Raw genomic sequence first — 18,907 nt, forward strand, 5'->3', positions numbered from 1 at the left:
ACACACGCTATATTACTAATGTGAATAGTTCAATTAATTAAACGAAATTGTTGGACTACAGTAAATTCATTGTTAACGCAGTCAATTCTACGCCTAGAATCTCTTGAATCTCGACTTCTCCAACGGGAGAGCCGCTCAATTTATCGGCTCTCATCGTTCGTTGTTCGTTTTGTGTTTTTGCGCTGACGTATTGTGCACGCTTGCCACGTTCGAATATTCCAAGAAACACCACTATGCCGGTTCTTTGGTGTTTCCGAAAAAGGAAAGTCGCGTTTATAGGGCACAAGAACCGTTGGTGAGGGGGATTCTACTGTCACAGCTACCGTCACTTTTTCTTGTCAGTTGTGTTCTGAAAATGATGAAATTCCAGATTCCGGTTTCAGTCACGGCATGTTCCTCAATTCATTTCATTTCATTTCATTTCATTTCATTTCATTTATTTCTGTTTGTGTCAAACACAAAACAAGGTGGTACGCCAAAAAGCAGCAGAAGCCGCTTGAGAACTGTTGATCCACACTAACGGTGCAAAAATGCTAATTTCACTAAATATGTCACATCCACCGCTTGAATCTAAAAAAAAAAAAAAAAAAAAAATTAACATCCAGCTTTAGACGTGCATCGGATATCCTTACGACTGCCAGGTGTTGTTGGGGCATAGGTCACCATCTATGTCCGTTTCTGGATATCCTGAGGATATCATTTCCGCGCTTTCTTTTCGTCAGCCACGCTGGATATCAGAGTGATATCAATCAGACAGACGAATCCGACCACGGACGTTACGACATTAATCGTACATCTGATCGTATGCCACGGAGAGGCGATGACGGTGGCCTATCTCCATGGCCGCGCCGGTGGAACTGAGAAGCGGGTGCTCCAGGCGCGTGGCCATCTTCGTCGTTGTCCACGGTCCGCCACTCCCCCCTCAGACGCTTGGCGGCGATGAATCCCACGAGTTCACTGGAGGAGGACAGCGAAGGCGACCGTGGATGACGTGCATGGTTGAACAGGTGCATGGCACGGCACACGTTGGCGACACGTCACAGGTGGTGAGGACGGGAACAACGATCCGTCAGCTAAAGACGAGCGGGAAAGAGTGAGGCACTCGGTGTCGTGGTCCTGGGGTGCCGCGACCGGCACGGGAGCCGAAGCTCGAGAGTCCCAGGTTCAGTGAGTGAGGCGAGGCTATGCGAGCCGTGGTGAGACGCCGAGACGCCGGCTGCAGCGTTCCGTGGCGTCAGCTGCCACTTGCGCGACCGGCCAGTGAGCGTAAGGCTCGAGTGTCACGGCCGGCAGTGAAAAGCGTTGGGAGCGGTGAAGAGTGCCGAGATGCGGCAGGAGTGAAGGCGGCTCCATCTGTGAAGCGCGTGTGTGCCGGAAGAGCATGCTTTGCAATATGGCGTGTGCAATACACCTGTGGTCTTAGCGAGCAGAGGAGGCCTTTGGAAATCTGACCAGGGCATGGCGTGTGGATCAGACGGTCCGAAGGAGACGAGTCGCAGTTGAACGGTCGGCTGTTGCCAGAACGCAGGGTGTCGTTGGGCCGGGAGGCTTCCAGGATGGGATGCTCAGCACCATGCCGGTGAAGCTGTTGCGAAACTTGGGATGGTAAAAGGCCTAATTGTTTATCGAACTGAGGTGTTCGTAGTTCGGGTCACCAAATGTAGAGGAGGTGGTGTCCCTCTGCATGAGTCCCGACCGGCGATGATGGTATGCCTCGGAGAGGCGTCCTCTACACATCCACTAGATATTCGGTGTCGTTGGGGTACGTTTCTCTAAAATTCTGTGTTAGCGCCGCGAAGGAACTGTGGCTACGAGCGGCGTACAGATGCGGACAGATGGAGAGACGACAGCAGCAAGAAGTGGGGGACATGGTTGTTGGTATGCGTCCTGAGCAGACTTCAGGGGGAACTGTGCCGACATTCGTCGGAGATTTCGATATCACATTCACAAATATAAGGCGCATCCGTCTGCTCCTAAGGCGTTCCCACAAGGCGCTTACATTCGCATGTACATACATACATACGCATCGCCATTCACATTACCCGAGCAAGCGTGAATGCCGAAGGGACGTGTCCTCACTTGATATTCATGGCCGTTGTCACCACAGAGGCAACAGCGTCGCTGCCGCCTGCAGCATCCTAAAATGCTGCCGCACTTCGGAGAAGGCGACGGCAAAAAAAGTAAAACGTGGCGCGGCATCTCTATAGATCCGCTTGCACTCTTTTCCGCCTCATGCCCTTTCAAGTCTTTATTTTCCAACTAGAATCCGTTTCGTTTCTGGCTTCAGAGCACGATTTTCCAGAGGGCCCTTCTTGGTCGGACCGTTGATAGCGTCCGATGTGATGCTATCTGGTCCTATTCTTTTTTCTTCCGCGGTGATGCCCCAACAAGGTTCTGTTGCACGCCGCTTCTCAAGTGGTATCGATCGCCGTAACTTTGACGTTGATTTGGGAGATAACAGCGTTGGAGGGCGCGGGGGCCTCTGATGCTTGATTGCAGACTGACGAAGGTGTGTTGAAGGAGGGTGGTGAGAACGGCTTTGTTGCTTCATGGGGGTGGACGTGAATAGAATTGAAGGACAGGGGAGTGGGAACGGATGAAACGTCTTCTTAAGGTGCGAAGGAGACAAGTGCTATGAAGAAAAACAGAAGCTTAGCTAGCAAAGGGTTCACTTGAAGATGCATGCGCAGCGACTTCTTGTATCCTATTGGGGGAGGACCCACCCGTGGGCAAGTTGACTTTGTATTCTACGGGGAGACAATGTACGCGGATGGAATGCTATGCGGCGTGCTTTGTGATTTCTGTTTCTGCCGTTATCAGTCAAACGGAGGATGAAGAAAGAAAGATTCGCCAATGATGCCTTTACGACAGTGCGTGTAATGGTTAAAGGGAGATCTTCAGCGAGTTACCGATCGTAACCATTATTTAAAGGAAATGTAAAGTGAAATATAACCACACTGTTTCAAGATACCATCATGTAGAACCTGTCTGCGTGATATCTCTCTCCCTCACACACACACACACACACACACACACACACACACACACACACACACACACACACACACACACACACACGCACGCACGCACGCACGCACGCACGCACGCACGCACGCACGCACGCACGCACGCACGCACGCACGCACGCACGCACGCACGCACGCACGCACGCACGCACGCACGCACGCGCCATCACCTCTCAGTTCTTCATATTTTTCGCACTAATTAAATTTTTAACACTTTTATAAACTGAAAGGTGGCGACCCTCAACGTTCGCAGAGGACAAAGTTGGAGTCGGCCCTGGATTGGCAGACAGACGTCGCGTGATATTGATGTACAACGTAACGTATTTGAGACGGGTTACTACTTACCATTAGTTTCTTTTGGAGAACAACAGCAATTCTTGAGAAGTTCAGTTTACACTGTCAACGATTGTAACGTGCGAGTTCCGAGCCTGCGTGAGAAGTATTTGTGCGATCTGCGCCATCTGTTGGCCTTTCTCTCTCTTCGCGTCTGTGCGTCGTTTGCTCTCTGTACCGCATCCGATGACTTATACGAAGGTCTGGTTTGCGTTCTTGTGGTACGGTATACACAAACCGTGCACCTTCGACAATGAATGTGTGCTGCACTCGCGAGAAACACGCATGGCCTCGCCTGATGCATCGTCTAGTTGCTTGCGTTCTTAATAGATGACGCGCGAGTCGCCTCAGGGATGACGCGCTTCTGGAGTCCGCTTTGCTTTGCGCAGCAATGTTTGAAAGTCGATTGCTGAAAAAACGCTCAACATACAGCAGAACGATTATCTATATGAAGCGTCCAAGTTGCAAGCTTGCTTGTATTAGAGGAAGAGTCCTCCTCCATAAATTGTTTGGAAACGGCGCGTGTGCCGCAAGTAACATACGCTTTTACGCAATAGACCGCATGACGTTGGTAGGCAGACTGAAACCGAAACAGTTCGGAAGGGGAGGGATGGGTTCTATGAATGGGCACTTGTTCGTCCAAAGTGGTGGCGCTGTCGAACACTATGACGTCATTTGTTTACAAACAGGGAGAGGTCAGTTGCTATGGTCTCAGCTGTTCTATGGCGTGCGAGAGGGGTCTTGCGCGAGTGAACACCCTGTAACCCCTCCCCTCCTTCAGAGAGCCCGTAAGTGGATGAGCTGTGTGCTGACGTCATTGCGCTACGAGGAGAGTTTCGCTGAAGGTGGCGCCGCGTTGTGTCCGTGTCAGATGGGGTTCCAGTGGGAACTAAGACCCCACGGCTGCTCGCCATGGTGATACTACGTCACACGGACCTGGTTGCGTCACGCCAGGCGATAGGGGCGGGCCTTCAAGGTCACGACACACCGCTCATGGTCGTTTTTTTTTTCAGGACGTTTATCTAAATTTAATTGCGCAGATACAGGAAACCGTGCAGCGAAAATATTGTGCGTGATAACTCACAATAGATTGCTTGACGAATGAAACAGGTTTTTTCGGGCAATGCTCAGTGCCACTTGCGTGCTCCATTCACGTTATGACAATATATCCTTTCCAGTGCGGTTCTTTATTAGTATTCCTAACGCAGAGCACCATCCGCAAACAACTTTGGGACCGAAGACATTAACAACTCGCCAATCCCCTGCGTGAAAGAAGGGGAAAAAATTGATAGCTAGGAGATTTCAACGGCTGGTGTTGCCTGCAGTGCTGAATTCACGTGGTCTCCATCTGAGATTCGCATCACGTACAGCGGAAATGGACGGGACCGAGCTTTTGTTTCGCCCTTGATTAAAAGAAAGGCCGTCGTGCAGGGTTGTTGCCACCGTTTGTGGCGGTCTATCACCCACGGATAAGGCTTCTCATGCTAAAATTATGCATTGCTGGCACGGCGCTACGGTATCTACACGGTTTCTTCGTTTTGTCATTTACCTTTGTTTCTTGTGTCGTAGTCCTATGGTTAAAAATGGTTGTCCTATGGTTATGGCCTTCATATAGTCTGAATATCTGATAGCTGAACGGTACCTGCTTTATGGTAGGAAAATAGCCGTTTCAGACTGTGGTTAGACGTCTGCAATACTTTGCCTCGGCAACTCACTGGCTCCCTTGCCTGTGCCGCGTCCTTTGCATCCCAGAAAAGAACGCCGGGAATTTTAACTTCATTCAATCAACTCCTGCTTGTTTCGGTGTTACTCCTAGGCTTACACATTTCAAAGCGAAAAATAACGTGAGATAAACCACCCTCTTTCACGACTCGAACTTCGCTACTCGTCGACGGCTCTACGCATTTCTCCCACGTAATAAATTCTATTAATTATACGCACTACGCTCTCATTAAAAATAAGACAGTACTCATACGCGCTATTGCCCTTTCTATGCACCTTTGTGATTCAAAATAAATTTAAAAAAAGCCATAGCGCGCCGTTGACATAATTCGACTTTCTAAATTACAAAGCGAACGTTTATGCGAAAGTGCCCGAAACAATTCGAGCGGTCGTCGCAAACTTCCATTCTCTATCTAATGAGAACACGCGTTCTTTCTTCTTCATGCCGACTGAATGAATTTCTAGTCGAAGGTCGTTAAGAGCGCAGGCAGAACACGTTTTCGTGTTTGCTTGAGGCTCGCATTAAACGGGGGTCCCAGGGCCCCGGGGATTCTGCTCTACCTAATTGGACAACGAGCCTGCAGCAGCGGCGATAGCCCAAAGTCTTGAGTCGTCGCAACGGGCCTGGAGCACGTTCTCTTTGCTCGCGCGATTAAACCTTAGTGTGAGACGCACTGTTATACTCCAGCCGCACGGCAAATGAGGCTTGTGCACATGACGTCACGCGCAGCCTTTGCGCGCCTTGGAGCCACGTTACATGGGAGAACATCAGGAGGCGCATGGGGATGCCGAATAAGGCAGCAGCGTGTTTTTTTTTTTCAATTTTCTCTCGTAATAGGATGGCATGCCGTAACAACCCACGGCATGCCTACCTACTGTGACTCCGCTGCCGCAATAGGTTTTCCAATGTCACGTGACCAAACATGATGTCACTTCACAAGCCTCATTGAATGTCATTTCCAGCGAATGTCATTCGTTTGTATTGCATCGAGTAGATAATTAAGGTATTGCTTGGGACAAAAGTTTTACGGAACACGGCAATGGCGTATTTTTTCATCGGAGGTGTCCCGTGCTAGATATCGCAAAGAGATCGAATAAGAAACGGATGACTGGCTGTGCTATCAATCTCTCAGTATGTGTGTCCGCTCTTGGTTGCTGCTAGGGTATCACTCCAAGAGAAAAACGCGACACCCCCAGTGTTCCGGAAACTTTTGACCCAAGCTGTACCGGGGCCGAACATATGAAGCGTTATACGAGTACAGTAGTATTTTTTATTTATTTTTCTCGAAACTAGCGAATTATTAGATTATTTCACAAAAGCGTGGCGTTTTGGACGACGCTTAGTTGGCAAGGACAAGTAGCCTGTCTGCACCACACTTGGTAACATGGTCACTGGGAACAAGGGTAGTTCGCCTAAAACCAATGTTACGCCTTCCTTCCTTCGTGTCAAACGTTATTAAATTCGTGATGAAATATTGGATTACAACTTTTCCTCCGTGCTTGATTTCTTCAAACGTTTTATCGTTGCTGTTTTCGCTACCTCTCTACTGCAAGGGCACGCTGTCGGTGCGAGGGGAAAAAGCGAACGCGTTCGGGGAACTCGTTCGCATGTATTGCCATTTGGTTTCATAGTGTGACACGGAACGAATGTCATTCGCTGGGAATGACATTCCACTTTCTTTGTGACAGGGGTATTAATCGAAAGTGCCACTTTGATAACATAAACAATGAAGAAGAAAAAAATCGATGCTTTGATCATGAAAGTTGAGCTGCAAGGAAACGTACGATGTACAACTTATTCCAGCCGATACGACGCATGCAGATGCTATACGACAGTATTGGATTGGATTAGATCTGAAGGAAATATAATATGGAGTTGTGGCTCCACAGCAGTATTGTTTGCCCTGATCTTGGCATTTTTACGTAGTTTAAGCGACTTGAAAGTGTATTTTACAATATTTTCTGCTAACAACAACTTTATTTTAATGATGGGAGTTTCATTGCCAGGGGCGATACTCTACCCCATTGCTGGTGGTGATGTGGGGAATGAGTCGCCTCAGAGTGAGGACCGAAGTCCTACCGTGTCCGTACTTTGAGGGCAGAGCGTTGGTGGGCTGGATTTGGTCATGGGTCAAGCAATTTTGACGTGGTGAGAGGGCGAGAGCCCAGCTGAATGTGTGGTTCTGAAAGGTTGGTAGTGCGGGCAACGGAGAAGGCTGTGCTCTAGATCTTCGATATCTCCTCAGTGACGACATCTAGGAGAGACAACTGGTCGCACATTGAGTCACACCCCCGATGAGTTAATGCAGCGTCTTGCCGAGCGGCTAATCTCATTCTGCACCAGCGGCATGGCCGATCGAGTTAAGGCGTCCCGCTGGTTGGTGGTAGCCAAGGTCGTGCTGAAGACTGGGAGGTGGTGGTTTCGAATCCTGCCTCCGGCTGTGCTGTCTGAGTTTTTCCCTGGGTTTTCCGAAGACTTTCCAGACGAATGTCGGCGCGGTTCCCTCTGAAGTCGACCCAGAGCGCATACTAACCCCTATGTCCCCCACTCCTTCCTGCTGTCCTCTCTCCACCTGTCCACATCTGTACGCCGCACATAGCCACAGTTGCTTCGCGGCGCTAACACGGAATAAAAAAAAATCAGTGTACCGTCTGCTAGCTTAATACATGTTCGGACACCAGAATCTTTGACGGTGGGCATGAGATAGTGTTCTAGATATAACGATGGGCCTCGTTATAACGAAACAGCCTTATTCGAAGCTTTACGAGTTCCGACTGAGATACATGCGTTCCTAGCCGGATTATTCCAGTTATATATTGCTAGCGAACCCTTCTTACTGCGAAGGATGAGCCAACAGGAATCCGTATGGGAAACCCAGCTCGCCTCTTTTTCTTTTTTTTGCGCCTAAAATTGAAAGTTTGCCGAGGTGCTCAAGCCCCAAGATTGCTTTCCTTGCTTGAATAAACTTGAATAAGACTATCACGTGCTTCTGCGCGCTTCCAAGGCTGTTGTGGCTGTTTCCGTGGGGCTTCCTGCTATATCGGACTGCCATTTGTATCCAGTTTCCTCCTGGTCCCGTTGACTTCGTTATAAGTAGGCATGATTCTGACTCCTTAGTGAGGTTTACGAGAGGACCGTATTCCAAGGTACACATGCAATTTCTCCGATGCGATTGAATGATTGAAGTAAAATACATAAACCGTTATTGATTTTGTATACCGCGCAACAGTCGTGCTTGGACATACCGTGTTGCACTAGACGTATGAGCCAGCTGTATTGAAAGACAAGCGTATTGAAAGCAGTCCCTGTTAGATTTGTTACTCGCTTTTTAAGCGATATTCAGCGCTCAAGCAAGCTGGTGTAGAGCTAAAGTGGGCAAATATGGCCTTGGCAACATAATTGGAGCATCGTTCTATGTTCGGCTTGTTTTGCTCAAGCTCAATGTTTTCTCCCTTCACGCTATCAGCTAATTGGAGTAGAAAGGAAATATACAACATCGCGCCTACGACACTGGTTGCAGGGCTCGTAACCTGGTGACGCGTGCGTATTACGTGCGACTGCCATACCAGACGAGCCATCGTGGAAGCGGAACGCATGGAAGACTCGCGTTTATTGCCGTGATTCAGGCCTTTTGCACATAGATCCTTATAACGTTCATCCCTTCTTGTCATTGCAGAAAGAATCAGAGAGCGAAGTGGTGACGGCGAACGATGGAAAGAAAGACTGGCACGACAGGGAACTCATGCTTCGAGAGTCGAAAGCTCAAGGTCCCGGAGAGCAAGGAGCAGCTTTTTATCTGCCACCGGGCATGGAAGACAAGAAAGACGCGCTGTACAAAGTGAACGGTTTTAACGCCCTAGTTAGCGACTTCATTGCACTCAACAGGTCACTACCTGACATTAGGCATCCGGGGTAAGTAACATCTTGCACTTTAGTTTTCGGAGCAATGTTCAAGTTGTACGCGCAGTGAGAACAGGACCACAGAGTTAAAGTGGTCGTGCACCCTCCATCCTATTTTCTACAACTATGCTTCACATGGGGATTGTATTACTACCCTCTTATGTCTTATACAGGGTTTAAAAAAAGTAGAATTGACATTCACCTAGGACTGCCTCCCATTTTGCTGTCTCACTCACAGCGTAATAACATTACATGACAAAGAAGACGCAATTCAAATGTGCATTCAAACGTGCAGTGCGTGCCATAAAAGTATCGTGAATAGAGTCAAAACGCATGCTAACTGGTAATACATGATGAAAATGATTAAATCCCTAGACAAGGGAGACACAGACGATCAGAAACACATTCTCGACAGCGTAACGGGTTTATGCACACTCAGGACGTTCCGGTTGAAAGTTCCTGACTGTGAATAAACCCGTTACTGTGTCGAGAGTTTGTTTGTGATCGTCTGTGTATTCCTTGTCTCGTGTCTTAACCATATTTATCACAAAAGTATCGTCGACCCTTCGCTCAGATCGCGGATGTGGTAGGTAAGGTTCCAGCGGCCTCTTCGAAGGTCCTGACTACGCTAATGAGCATTCATGGTAATCGCCAACGGCCAGTGTCTGGGTGTCCCAAAAGCTTCGTAATACACGCGACGATGACCATAAGGTGCTCAATCTGCACTCGCCCTTCAAAAAAAGAAAAAAAAAATCTGCATATTTTGGAAAATGCTTCTACTTCGTGGCGGTGAACTAATCAATGCGGACCTAATTTTTTAAAGGGACCCTAAAGTGGAAAAATTGCTCTTCTCCGAATATGTCTTCGCGCGCACACACGCACACGAAAAGAAGATAGAGTGAAAAGAAAAACAGCAATTTAAAGTTTCCCTTTCCCTCTTTTTCTCAAGAAGCGCGATAATGGGGAGATGCCTCGGACTGGTCTCCTCAAACGATCTGCAGCGATCATTGGGCAATTCGCTTGTGGCGACCAATGAGAATCCTCTCCGGCATTGTCGGCCTTCTTGGGAAGGAGAAGAAGAGGGAAAGCGCGGTTTCTCTCGCTCATAAACCGCGAACGACGCAGCCAATGAATCCCGTTCCTTTCATGTTGGTTTCAAGGTAACGCCATCTTTAGAAATTGAAACGGTGCAAGCAAGCTCGTGTACTGTGTACAGAGGTTAGGTTTCGTTGAGTTTTGTGGAATGTACGGATACAAAACAATGAGGACAACATCGCTTTGTCCTGATCGACGCCCTCATCGTATATGCTCTTCTAACTCAAGATTATGTTTACATATGTTTACGCATCACTATCCCGCGTAGAACTGAAACTATTTGCCCGTATCAACACCCAAGCGACACCTTTGGAGTGACCTGTTGATATTCTGCGACGAAAAATTGTGCCTATCATATTTCTGTATTTTTATAGTAACGTACATCGCCTATTAATTACAGGGCCGTACTAATTAGAGAATGTATCATATAATATTCGATAGGCGTCAAGTAATAGCGAGCCTCCAACTCGCGCGTTGAATTCGTTAATTGCACTAATTGCGTAGGCGTTAACAAGGTCTCTTTCCAGCACCGAGAATGGAAATGCCGTTTCAAGTCGAAATTCATTAGACTTCATTGTAGGTATATGTACGACACTAAGGAGCTTGAATGAATTATTCGTTCGTCTGACGAAATGATATCACTTTTTCACCTCCCGTTCCACAAAGGGGTCGTTCATCAATTTTTCCTTCACTTAGAAATGTTCTCTGTCTTCCCCATCGGCGCCCACTCCTCTCCCCTAAATAAGGGGGAAAAAGGGGGAGGGGGTTACATCCGAATGCTGTTCGCACACAGCTATTTCTTTTTCTGTTCGAAGCCGTATCTACGTCATTTATATTTTTTCCCTTTCTGTGAGCGCGGAAAGGGGCTAGCGAACAGCTACACGAAGCATAAGACGAAAGCCAAAGAAAGAGAGAGAGAGAAAGAAATGTGAAGAAAGCTAATGAATGCACACGCACTGTAGTGAATTTCAAGGTTAAATGATGGTGCACGAGAAGAATTTAAGCAGGGAAACGTAAATGAAACGGTAACTGAACCGGAAAAGGTTTTTTAGCGGAAATATAACCCGGTAACGGTGACAGAAACGGATATCGCACACTCAAAGTACTTGAAACAGAAACGGAAACTAAAATTATTTCCATAATAATTCGGGTACTATAGGACCCGAATTATTACAATCTTTTGCCGTATCATTTAGATAAATTTATGAAATAGATCTGACTGAAGCGAAATAAAGTTAACTGCTAAACATAGAATCAACTATCAAACTGGAGCATACAAGTAAATAGAATGCTGTAAACAGAGGAAGCATAACTCTATACGCTCCTGGTGACTTGCAAGTCGCAACTCGCAAGCGCGTGAGGGACATTCGTGAAAGTCATGTCCAGTGCTTCTCAATACACCATTACGCGTGGCAGAATTTCGGCAGTACAACTTCTGCTGTAATTTTCGACAACATATGCGTGTGAATATGCCTTGTCAAGGCGTACATGCCTGAAAAGCAGGCAGAAATCGCAGAAAATACAGAAATCGCCTGTGTGCCAGCACAGGCACGTTCCTTTGTCTGACTGAGATTGCTCCACCTATCAATGTACAGTAAAAATGAAATAGTCCAACCCTCGTTTGATTACCTTTAACTTTCAAGCAATGAATAATATCAGTCCACACTGACAATTTGTTGCAATCATTTTTCTCATGCTCATATGATGGTGTACCCCCTCCCTGCCGTACGCGCTGAACGGATCTCTCATCAATCCCTCTAGCTCCCCGGGGTCCACGGGATCTAGGGGAACCCGACACACACATGGCTTAGAGCCACTGAGCTATTCAAAGCAACTACGTACTCTCTTTTTGAATGATTGTTCTCTGCACTGTGCACGTATCCCTAAAAATCCCCATAATATATTTCGAAATATATATGTAGAGTTATTTTTGTGGCAGTCTCGAGGCTTCCAGAAACAGAAGCGATACACCAAACTTAAGGGGGGGGGGGGCTGTGCCGAAACCGGAAAGAGAGACCTAACAGAAACGAAACCAACTTCTGTGGTAACGGAAACAGAAACTAATATGGGCCAGTAATGGAGGCCGTAACGGAAACCAAAAAGATTCCGTTACCTTTCCCTATATTTAAGTTAAGCTTCTTACAATGGGAGCAGCTATCTACAGGGTGTGTGCAGAAAAAGTACTTCCGGTGGCACACGACAACGCATTCATGCGATGAAAAGGAACAAAAAGTCGTGGTAACCACACTCTGCGTAACAAAAAAGTTAGCCATACAAGCTTTGCTCTCCGTGCATCCTGTATTGCCCCTACAGAGGCCAATACGGCGGTCACGGCACAGTTTCGTTCACCTGCCGCTAGGGGTGCCAGAGTTTGTATCGGTTTCTGCGTAGGTTGCAGTCCTAGCGGTAGGGCGACGCAACTATGCCGACGTCGCCATGTCCCATTGGAAATGCACGGGGAGCAATGTTCGCGTGGCTAACGTTTTTGTTACGCAGAGTTTGCTTACCACGTTTTTTTATGTCTTTTATTTCCGCCGCATAAATGAGCCAGGCAGTGAGGTAAGCAGGGAACGCGCTACGCGCGTAAATGTAGGGAAACTTTGTTCTGCACACACCCTGTACATCGTGGGTTGCCCGCCTTTTCTTGCTAAATACCAATCGGATGGAACGAATTACGGTTCAGAGGAAGGTGCTCGTAAAACTAGATACGAGAAAGAAGGTTGGAAGCGACGAGATTTCTTCTGTCTTTCTGAGACGTTACGCAACCTGGGTACAAAAATATCTACGTATTATGTAAGGGTCGCAAAAGCTGCCTAAAAACCAGTAACCGACTTACTGCAAATCACGAACCAATCTCATTATTATCAGAGGCGTGTAAGGTCATGGAACGTATCATTGCTACAAACCAATAGACCTCTACACGAGAAACGTCATCATGACGTTTGTAAACGGACTGAAACCGAAACTAATCAAATCGAAAGGGGAGGGCTCAGTTACACGAAGGGGCACTTGTTCGCTGCCTGTTATTGAAAGAAAAGTAGGACCGAAGGTCGCGTCCCTTTCAGGGACCATCGTAATCCCCTCAAGACCGTGGCTTTCAGGCGCGACCTGCTTCGAGAGTAGTTCAGCTCTACCAAATAGACGAGTTCAGAAAATCCCAGTGCCCTTTGCGCACGCATTGCATCATGGGCGCTTGCTGAGCCGGGGAACGAAGAATAATCCTTCACATTTCGCTTTCGCTGACCTTGACACGTCGTGCACAATGGGCCGGTAAGAGAGAAATCGGAACAGTTTGGAGGTCACCCGTTCTTTCGTATTAGTAAACTCCCACAGTTCAAAGCGTCGCTAAGCAATCTGTGATTTTCTGAACTCGTCTATTGGTGGCGCTGTCGAACGCTATGACGTCATTTGTTTACAAACAGGGAGAGGTCTAAGTATGGCATTCTATCCAACTAGCGTGGGTTTCGTAAAGATTTCTCGGCAGTTACGGAGTTGACTTAAGTATGTCCGCAATAGACGTGAAAACACAAAATAGATGCTTCAGAGTGTGGGTAATTCAACGCAGAAAAAAAGAAAAGAAAAGAAGACTGTTTCAAATGTTCCTTCTTCACGGAGTTTCGCCGGCATTTAGCGCAAAAAGTGTCTCACAGTATCTTGCAGGGACCTGGGGACACTTGCCTTATAATCTGCATCTGTCCTTTTGATTGAATAATATACTGTAAACCATGCAGCATTTCTGTTTTGGGGCCATTCGTATTCACTGAAATCACGACCTATTCCTGTCTACGCCGGGCCCGACACAGGCCTCGTAATATGTTCAAGTATATAAACAAATAAATATCAGCGCCACCTCGCCAATATCGTGTGCAACAGCAGCGGTTCGAGAGGCACGATAAAACGTGTCTCAGCGCAGTCGCGCACCACTGGGTGCAAAATCCGGTTTCGAAAAGCAGTGAGCACTACGCTATTGTTGTGTTGCAATAGCACCACTATTACTCCGGAGAAGGATTATTGGGGGGAAGATCAATTTTTCTGCCCGCTACACTCTGACGGAGGCGGATGAAAGGGGTTTCATTTCCGAAAGTTGAGGGCGGAAGCTCGCCGGAAATTAGACGATCGTGCTCCAGTGTTTCCGGTGCAAGAGTGCAGTACATCGTTACTCTTATATATGCTCGGCGAGTGAGGAAACGGCCGTGCTTTCTATTAGTCGTCTATGTATCGCCATTTTTATGAGCTGTCGTGAATGAAGTCACAGCGTGCCCTCGAAGCTACCGTATGGACAGGAATACCTGTCGCACAGGACAGAGCCGTTCATTGAGAGAGTTTGGCCATTGGGAGGAGCCTGTTTCAAAGCTCGTCATTTTACGTCACACGACGGGCGGCGCCATGGCCAGTGCCGCCATATTGGAACGGAGCAACTGCTTCGAAATCTCCCCGTGCCTTTCATTCTGGCCAAGTGGGCGGAGTGATGACGTGTCTGACGTCACGCCGAGCCCCCATTTCCGGGCAGCAAAATATAAAAAAATGGCCAAAGTCTCGTTATGAAGGGCTCCGGCACCGGAGCGTAGGCAACGCCATCTAGATAGAGAAATCGTGCTTGATGCCTTCGCCGCGCGCACGTACGTACATCGGGGTAGGATATATGTCCTCGTTCCAAATGAATTAGCTCTTGGTAGTCGTGGTGGTGGTGGTGGTGGTGATGGAACTGCTTGCCGTTGTCGGCCACGCTCGCGGAGCTAGCTGGACAGGATATACGTATATGGAGTCGCAATGTCGTCTGCTTCAGCCAATCGCCGCGAACGATTTCGAACACAGGCTTTCTCTGGCTACGAGTGGCTGTCCATGCTGCTCATGACGGCTCTTCTGGCATTGGTCGACCCCTCACGCCTCGGCTTATAAATAGTAAGAAAAGAACGAATGTTTCTCTTTCTAAAAGGAGTGAGTGATTGGGGTTTTTCTGGCGCATGAGCGACTACGGCTATTATGCGCCAAGACAATGATAAAATGTTATCTATTTAAAAAGGGAATAATTCAGTTAAAATTTAGTTTAATTTAGTTTAAAGGTACTTGATGCAACCAACATCGTTTAAAAAATTGTATACGCAATTAAAAGTAACCAGGGGCTCATCACCCAGCAAAAGTGCGGGATGGAAGGGAATGTTATGTTTATAAAAGACGGGAAAGTGGCGGCGACGGTGAGCTTCGTGCAGTGGGCACATTACCAGAATATGCAGAACAGAAAGCAGTTCCCTGCAAGGCACACACTGGGGTGGATCCTCCTCCCGTAAAAGGAATCCGTGTGTCAGGTAGGTGTGGCCAATACGCAACCGAGCTGACAGAATTTCGTGAAGCCGGTTACTGAAAGCATGTGTGGGCTTGCCTATGTCATGTTTGATTAGATGGAGTTTATTAGTGTTCGGTGTGTTCCATTGTTTTTGCCATTTCTCATTAATCGTCTTTCGTATGACTGAGCGCAAGTCTTCAGCTGCCACTTCTGTAAATGCGAGGTCGCCGGACAGTGCCTTGACAGCGGCTTTGTCGGCTTGCTCGTTGCCACGTATACCTACGTGACTTGGCACCCAGCAGAGTGTTAGAGAGAAACCTTTGTTTGTAATTTGGCTGAATAAATGCTGGGCCTGTTGCACAAACGGGTTCTTTTGTTTCCGTAAGCTACATATAGCTTGTAGACAGCTCAGGGAATCGATGTACACGACTGACGTATCAATGTCAGAGCGTAACACATGATTAAAAGCAAGGATCACAGCATATACCTCTGCACTGAAAATGGAAAAAGTGTTTGGCAGACGGCGAGACACAACAGACGTGCCTGTGACCAATGCACAGGCTTTCTAAAAGGGGGCAAGGCTTCATTGGGAGTAAATTTGTTCGAGAATGAAGCAAGACTGGCTGCATATAGCAGTGGAGTGACACAGAAGGAAAAAAGTCAAGATGGCCGCGTGCACCTCCCATTGTTGGAAACTGGTGTAGGTTTTCTGGAGATAACGGGTATACAGTACGGGATACGACACTTCACGGTACAATTACTAAAAAAAAGGAAGATGAAGGAAAGAGACTAAAAAAAAAAAAAGAAAGAGAGAAAGAAAGCAGCCTCCGGGTATCACTCTGTGCCCTTTTCTGGTACAGCGGTCTTCCGATCCGGCTGTCTGCAGCCTTTAAAATATTAAGGCGCAGGTGGGTCGGACCGGAGAGGAGGGTGGAGAGCGCGAGAAGCACTCCGACTCGTGGGTAGGAGCGCGGGAGCGCCACACTCCGTAGAAGGACAGAGCCGTTTATAGAAAGAGTTTGGCCACTGGGAGGAGCCCGTCGCGCCTCGTGCGACGTCACATCTGAATGACCTCCCCCGCCTGGCTCTATTATTGCCCTGTCGTCAGCCGGCTGCCGACGCCATTTTGATGCTGAGCTTTGTTTACGTTGCAAGGAGGGAAGACACGTGGGTCCTTCGTCCTTGAACTGTTTCACTTTGGCAACAAAGCCCCCTTATCACTCAATTCCCGCCCACCCATTTCCCAATATCTCAATTCAGGGACTTGTGGGTCATAAGCCGATTATTCCGGTAGATAACATTCAGCGCGACCACAAAACCTGCTGGCCAAAGTCGACCAGCTGGCGGACAGCATCAAAATGGAGCACACCAGATGGCTGATAAGCGGATTCTGGGCGGATTACGCTTGGATAAAGTCTTTTTTTGCGGCGCAACGCCGACTCTGCCGTCAAAATAGGCTCCACCCACAAGGCGGCAAAAGATCAGAGAATGGCCAAACTCTCTCTATAAACGGTTCTGCAAAAGGGGATGTCCCGTTTAGTAAAAAGGAGCGCACTTCATGCGCTGCGAAGCCACCTCTTCACGCACCCATTCTGTGCAGTGGCTGGCCTTCAATGTGTGTCGTAGTGAAGTTCTGTTCTGATAGTGCACTGCTCGCGATATGGTGTTCCGAAATTAGCGTCTCGCTGTTTATCCCATCCTAAATCTCCAGGTGTTGCGAGACCATTCGTTTCGAGTAATAACATGTGCGCCATGTAGTTTACCTTTAAGCATAATATTGGTACAACATTTCGGAAGACAACCAAAGAAGCGCGGGCTGCGGATCCACTGATCGGCGATTACCTCGGCAGTACCTCTTTGAGCGGGTGGCGAAAATGCCACTGTAACTGACGTGCATCGGCTAGCTACTGTTACTTTCCTACACTGTAGCAGGAAAGTGTACGTGTAACACGATCTGAACGAGTTTTCGTGGAAGACGTTTCGGCACCGGGACGGGCTGCAGATGGCCCTCAGTTCCACGAGGGTGTCGCCTTTCCTTGTTTTGGGGGACCCGTCCGAGAGACATTATTCGCTCCAAGACACTGCACCAGTTTCTCGCACCCAACAAAGGATTCGGGGAATGCTTTCTCATGCCGACCGAAGAGATATGAGCGGAGACCAGAGTGACCCAGCCGTCTTTCGCTCAACCGACGATGAGCAGGCTGGACGGATCGCCGACAGTTTCTCTGTATAATCCAACTCTTGTACTTATGTAAATAGTTAACTTGATTTGCTTGTACCCTGAATTGGCTCATGGTCCTTTCATTGATGTGTTGTCACGCTACCAGAGACAACACACGCAACACTACCATAATTTGTTCAGCCGACAAGCAAAACCAGCAAGATTCCGACGAGTGTCTCCGATCTAATTCACGCGTTGATAACCCCGTTCCAATTTCAGCCAAGTCGGGCTCTGAACAAGCTCCCAATCTCTCTCTCTCTCTCATACACACATACACACACACACACCTCTCGTGCAACAGTTTCGCCTGTTCTTTCTTTTTAATAATCCACGTTATTATATTACATGCGTCTTACTCGCTATTAAAACGAAATGCCGCTGACATCTGCTGTCGACACCGCATTTTTTTCTTCCTCTCAGTGCTGCAACATTTCTTCGTTAGAGAAAAAGCGCTGAGCAGGAAAGGAAAAAAAACAAAGATGACGGAGCAGACGCAAGCTTATTCCTTCGAGGTGTTTTTATTCTGGTTCCGTGGAGGAACAGGCAGCGACTGAAATGCAATATGATTCGGAATGGGCACGGAAACATGGCATGAAGTGACAGGTTTGTCATAGCATGAGTTCGCGTGGGATCGCTTTGTTCGGTGTTTTGTTATAAAGAGGTTGTACGTTCGTCCGCGTGTGGGAAACCGAAAAAACGGTCATACGATGTTGTCTGCGGATACACGTGTGTTATTTTCTCGGGAATTCTTGATATTCGTGTCGTTGCAGTGGCGTTTTGCGTGTTCCCTTCGAATTTATTCTGGTGTGCTCGGGGCATGAGAAGTGGAAAGAGATGAAGTGAGATTGTTGCTCAACGATGACAGCGCTCCGCGAGAACCTGACTGTGCAGTGTGAAGTATGAAGAAAAGAGTGAGGGGGGGGGGAGTAGCGTTTTTTAAGGCTGCATGACTGCATGAAAGTCTGTAGGCTGTCTTGGAAAGTACGTAGCTCTTCGTTATGGCCTTATTAGAACCGTTCTCTTTTTGCTGTCTCTGTTGTCGTTCCCTGCTTCATACTTCCTGTCTTGGCGCATACATCCTGTATTGGCGATGTATATATCGACCGCCGTGGTCGTAGTTGGGCATGAAAAAAAATAAATAAATAAAAAAAGAATCAGCTATTGCTCGCCGAGAAATCTCGTCGAACAGCTCTGAGAACCGTAGAACCCAACTGAGAGGACTTCAAATGTGGTTTGTCTTGCCGTCGAAACTAACATTCAGTGACGCCACGCGGGCACACGCGGAAAAATGTTTTAGCGACTTCAGGAACCCGCTTTTACACACC

At 47.8% G+C, this 18,907-nt stretch overlaps 1 protein-coding gene across 2 annotated transcripts in view; it reads left to right on the forward strand.

The window, feature by feature from the left end:
- Nucleotides 1–18,907, forward strand: part of LOC135394615 (putative polypeptide N-acetylgalactosaminyltransferase 10) — a 211,154-nt gene that overhangs the window by 150,947 nt on the left and 41,300 nt on the right. For both annotated transcript variants that reach the window (XM_064625446.1, XM_064625444.1), the window contains one exon: nucleotides 8,759–8,994. In XM_064625446.1, the coding sequence (XP_064481516.1) occupies nucleotides 8,759–8,994 (236 nt within the window). The remainder of the gene's footprint in view (nucleotides 1–8,758; nucleotides 8,995–18,907) is intronic.

Source organism: Ornithodoros turicata, chromosome 5 (assembly GCF_037126465.1).
Source record: "Ornithodoros turicata isolate Travis chromosome 5, ASM3712646v1, whole genome shotgun sequence".
In the NCBI taxonomy this organism is placed as follows: Eukaryota; Metazoa; Arthropoda; class Arachnida; order Ixodida; family Argasidae; genus Ornithodoros; species Ornithodoros turicata.